The 5,383-nt window shown below is 35.4% G+C and overlaps 1 protein-coding gene across 1 annotated transcript; it reads left to right on the top strand.

Annotated features, from left to right (window-relative positions):
* The first annotated feature begins 1,099 nt into the window (after window positions 1-1,099).
* Window positions 1,100-4,189, top strand: LOC106404975 (aspartic proteinase 39). Its single transcript, XM_013845603.3, has 10 exons — window positions 1,100-1,503; window positions 1,811-1,940; window positions 2,024-2,265; window positions 2,440-2,664; window positions 2,992-3,145; window positions 3,216-3,286; window positions 3,365-3,455; window positions 3,519-3,594; window positions 3,719-3,790; window positions 3,885-4,189. The coding sequence occupies exons 1-10, from the start codon at window positions 1,289-1,291 to the stop codon at window positions 4,025-4,027; spliced, it is 1,419 nt and encodes a 472-aa protein (XP_013701057.1). The 5' UTR covers window positions 1,100-1,288; the 3' UTR covers window positions 4,028-4,189.
* The last annotated feature ends 1,194 nt before the right edge of the window (window positions 4,190-5,383 follow it).

Below are 5,383 nucleotides of genomic sequence, written 5' to 3'. Positions count from 1 at the left end.
CTTTTCTCGTCTTTATTTCGTGTTCTGATTGCTTGGCGTGTGGTATTAGCAGAGTATCCAGGACCTCTGGGAAATTAGGGTTCTCATACTTTCCTTATTTAAACGGAAATCGACAGTGCGAATTTCGGTTCCCACATCTTTAATCTAATATATTTAAAAAAAACTAAAATTGTCAAAAGTTGGTCTTTATTAAAAAAAAGTTGATATTTAATTTTACCATTAAATTTATTTTTGATTTTATTTATAGTACCTCATAACTATTGAAGAAAAACTTTCAAAAATATTACAGATAATTTTTTTTCGATAAGAAGAATTGATGATTTAAAGAGGTAACCTATAAAGAACGTTACAATAGTTTATGCAATAAATTATTTTAAATTAATTTATTTGCTTGATATTTATATCAAATATTCACTTAAAACTGGTCACCAAATCTAATCACTTAAAAACATTTTTTTACAAACATAAAATTTTAAACATAAATAGATTGTGAAAAACTATAAAAATTAAATTTAAACCCATTAGCCGCGCGTAGCGCGGAAACGAACCTAGTTATTTTTAAGATCTACTATATTAGAAAACTTCCTGTAAGTCTTTTTGAAGACTTACAAAACCTCAGAAGACTTACAAATTCTCAGAAGACTTACAAATTCCCAGAAGACTTTACGGAGTTATATTCGTAAAAATGAGCTATGATTTTTTTGTTTGGTCATAAGGAGCTTTTTGTAATTTTACTAGCCTTTTGGGTTACTTTTGCATTTGATTCAAATTTGAGATACTTTTTGAGTTAAAATCAAGTTTTGAGTCATATTTCGCAAATTCCCCAAAAATTATGATCAAATTTTTACAAGTTAATGTCTATAAATTTTCACGACCCGCATAACTTTTAAAAATAAATTAACTCTTAAAACTCACTAACTTCACACAAATTCATCTGCCAATACTTAAATAGGAGGTAGCAAATTATTATTGGCCGATGAACCCACCGGGGGTGAACACAAAAAAACTCTATTTTCTTTACTAATTAAAGCATTGGTTTAAGATGAACGAAAAAGGATTGGTTTGAAATCAATGAAAAAGATTTAGCTGTTTCCTTCTAAACCTTCAAACATCACATTTGGCAATTTGCTAAATACGCCTTTGGAAACGCGTCTCAGTGTTTCCTTTGCCGTTTACTGTATCCTCCCCTTGTCTGAATATGAACAAAAATCACCAGAGTTTAATATTATAATTCAAAATAGTCTACAAGTTTTTCTGCCTGAAGAGAAAAAATCTGGACGTTGTAGCGATGGAATCGAGGATAAAGTTTTGTGTTGCGGTGGCAGTTTTCATAATTGTGACTGAAATTGCGTCATGCCATTTCGTGTTTGAGGTACAACACAAATTCGCAGGGAAGGGGAAGAATCTTGCTCACTTCAAGTCTCATGATACACGACGCCACTCTCGCATGCTCGCGTCCGTTGATCTTCCTCTGGGCGGAGACAGCCGCGTAGATTCTGTCGGGTTTTGTTCTTTCTCCCTCTCATTCGTCCCTGTCTCGATTTCTAAGGATCTATCTTTACAATGTCTTACAGCGAAAATGTTGTATCTAATGAACATGTAAACCTCTCCACTAGGACGCACATGATTCCTAAAATCTATAATTTTTATGATCTCGACGCGAAGTTACATGATTCAAAAAAAAAGAAAAAACGTTGCATGATTCTTTTTGTACTCTTTTTTTTTTCTTCTCTAGGACATAGTTGATGTATGAAATTGAATCATCTAGGAAGACAGTGAGAAAGTTTCCGTTTGGTTGATTTTGTTTCAGATTATACTTCACTAAAATCAAGCTCGGAACGCCACCAAAGGAATATCATGTTCAAGTTGATACAGGAAGTGATATACTATGGATCAACTGCTCTCCCTGTCCAAAATGTCCATCCAAAACGAATTTGGGTGTAATACTTCATTTTATAAAAATAAATGTCTATCGTTAAGACAATTCTAAGCTTCTCGATCATCCTTTTTTTTGGCAATGCAGTTTAGTTTATCATTATATGACGTGAACGCTTCCTCGACTTCTAAGAAGGTTGGCTGTGACGATGATTTTTGCTCTTTTATATCGAATTCGGACAGCTGTCAACCCGATCTTGGATGTAGCTATCATATTGTCTATGCGGACCAAAGTACAAGTGAGGGGAACTTTATAAGAGACAACTTATCACTCGACCAAGTTACTGGAAATCTTCTGACCGGACCACTGGGGCAAGAAGTTGTATTTGGGTGAGAAATTAATATCTATATTCTATGGTACATTAACATGTGGAACAATACTTTTTATGTTTCATGTTGACACGTATGCTCATGTCCGTTCAGAATTGGTACTTGCATTGTAAGAAAGTATGAATATTTTAATTCCTCTTTTGCCGTCTCATGAGGACTCTTCTTTTGAGACAGGTGTGGGAGTGATCAGTCTGGACAACTTGGGAAATCCGAGTCAGCAGTTGATGGCGTTATGGGATTTGGACAAGCAAATACCTCTGTCCTTTCACAACTTGCTGCCGCTGGTGATGCGAAAAGAGTTTTTTCCCATTGCTTGGATAATGTCAAAGGAGGTGGGATTTTTGCTATTGGTGTAGTGGACTCTCCAGCAGTTAAAACGACCCCTCTGGTACCTAATCAGTACGTGATGCCTTCTCAAGCATTTTTCTTTTGTTCTTTTCACGGAATAAGCTTAGAGTAGGAGAATGTCCATAAAAGTATATCCTTTCGATTGAATAGCTTTTTTTTATCTATGCTACAATTTCATACCTGTCTGGTATGTCCCGATGATTCTTGTTTGACTCCAAAATTAGTTAGAAATATCTTCAGAAGTGAATCAATGGTGCGGAGTTTCCACTGAGATGTAACCTTTAGTGAATCTCAAGACTAAGACATGGTTATATCTATTAGGATGCTACTAAATCAAGAATCTTGTAATAACAATATGCGCTGCTCAACAATTTTTAGGATGCATTACAATGTTATGTTGATGGAAATGGATGTGGATGGTGCTTCTATTGATCTTCCACCAAGTATTGTCAGGAAAGGAGGGACCATTATCGACAGTGGTACAACTTTGGCTTACTTACCACAGGCTCTATACGATTCCCTAATAGAAACTGTAATTTTCTCTACTCATAGCAGTATTGATTTATAGTTTGTGCATCATAACATGATTTTTTGCTGTGTAGATTACTTCTCGTCAACCAGTGAAGCTTCACATAGTAGAAGAAACCTTCCAATGTTTCACCTTCACCAAAGAGTAAGACGAACTAGATAAGCTGCTCTGGGACTAGCTTGAACGTCTTGTGTTTATATGCTATCTTCCTATAATTTGCAGTGTGAATCAGGCCTTCCCACCAGTAAACTTTCATTTTGAGGACTCTCTCAAACTGACCGTTTATCCCCATGATTATCTTTTCTCACTTGAGGTAAGTCACAGCAGCATTAATGTTGGATTAGGAACGTAACTCTGATGGTCCATTTGCCAACAGTCAGAAATGTATTGCTTTGGTTGGCAAGTTGGTGGAATGACAACTGAGGATAGATCAGAAGTGATTCTCTTGGGAGGTAAAAGTTCTAAACGGCACACATAAAATTGAATATGCTAGAAAATACAATAAGTGGTTTTTTTTAGTCTCTAATGTGTTACATACAACGCAAGTAGCGTAATTATTGACTTATCATTTTGTAGATATGGTGCTCTCGAACAAGTTAGTTGTATACGATCTGGAGAACGAGGTGATTGGATGGACAGATCATAATTGTAAGTATCTGTAGAACCGAACAAAACAAAACAAACCAAACTCACTCTTCATTCTATTCTTTGCTCATGTAAAAAAATGGGTTTATGCTATAAGGTTCATCAAGTATCAAAGTGAAAGACGGATCAGGAGGAGTATACTCGGTCGGAGCAGACAATCTCTCATCAGCTCCTCCTCTATTGCTGATCGGAAAGCTTCTTGCAATTTTGTCAACATTCGTCGCAGTGGCTTTTACTTAGCACACCACTCATAATTATATGAGCATTGTTTTGGTGATGGATGCTGTAAGAAGATGAAATAATGTTTAAAAAGTCTTCTCAACACACACAACACATCTATTTTCTTGTTTCTGTTTTTATACAGAACATATACAATAATATATAGAGATCTACATGATTTGATACACATATATGAGAGAGAGAGGGGAAATTATAGAGTGTTCCTCAAGAACAGTACAACAAAGTAGACAACTGCCAGAAACAATGCAATCTGATATAAATCTCCCTCCAAGTCTTGTCGTCTATTAACATCCAACATTGGTGGTAGTTGTGGTCTTTGGGCAATATACAAGTGTATAATCCTTCGCTCTTGAGCTAATTTTTAGGTGTGTATCAGGTCCATCACTAATATGGTATCAGAGTATATGGTAAAAGTTTAGCATATGATTTCCCACGTAACAGTTTCTTACCTATGTAGCCTATACAGATGGTCCATATTGCTGTGGTATTTCTGAGATGTTGGGTTTGGGCTGTTTCCGTTGGACTGTTTCCACCAACATCTCGAGATGGGCTATTAACATCCCACATCGGTGGTGATTGTGGTCCTTGTACAATATATAAGTGTATGGGCAATCTTCCACTCTTTAACTTGTTTTTGGGTGTCAGTTAGGTCCATCACTATCGTCTCTTTGAAAATACTGTATCACTAGAACATTATCTTTAATAGTTTTGACAACAAGAAAAGAGATAATACGATAAAGTGATAATACGATAAAGTGCGCATCAGCATTATGCTTTGACAACAAGAAAAAGAGATAATACGATTAAGTTTTAGGATTTTAATAGTTTTCTATTGTTTCTACTAAATTGCTATTTTCCTTTTATTTTATATACTAGTTGATAACCTGCGCGGATGCGCGGGGTGAGTTTTAGTTACTAATGATCTGCATGTTAATATTTTTTTTTCTCAAACAATTGCATCGTGTTATAAGTCTAAAAAGTGTTACCTGTTGTGGACATATACTATAATGATGATGCGTATCGGGCCAAGATGTTGATGAACTGGTTTCGAATAAGCCCTATTAAAAACGCTGGTTCTGAAACAATACTTAAGAAAAATCCATCTATTGTCTACTGTTTTACCAGATATATAAAGGAAAACCATTGAAAGTGCTGACTTACAATCGAAAAGGGACTTAGGGTTTTGGTTGATATCAGAGTTCTTTGACTCTCCACAGGCGAATTCTTGTTTAAATCTATAATATGTGTGCTTAAGATAGTGTTTTTTTTCTAAATTCACATATGTTTTGTCTTTGTTTTAATTTCACGTAAGCTTTTTCGAAAAATATGAGCTTCGACCGAATGAGAGAAAATTCC

Source organism: Brassica napus, chromosome C3, assembly GCF_020379485.1.
Source record: "Brassica napus cultivar Da-Ae chromosome C3, Da-Ae, whole genome shotgun sequence".
Taxonomy (NCBI): domain Eukaryota; kingdom Viridiplantae; phylum Streptophyta; class Magnoliopsida; order Brassicales; family Brassicaceae; genus Brassica; species Brassica napus.
Note: the sequence above shows the minus strand (reverse complement) of the source record. Positions and strands in the feature narration are given on the sequence as shown.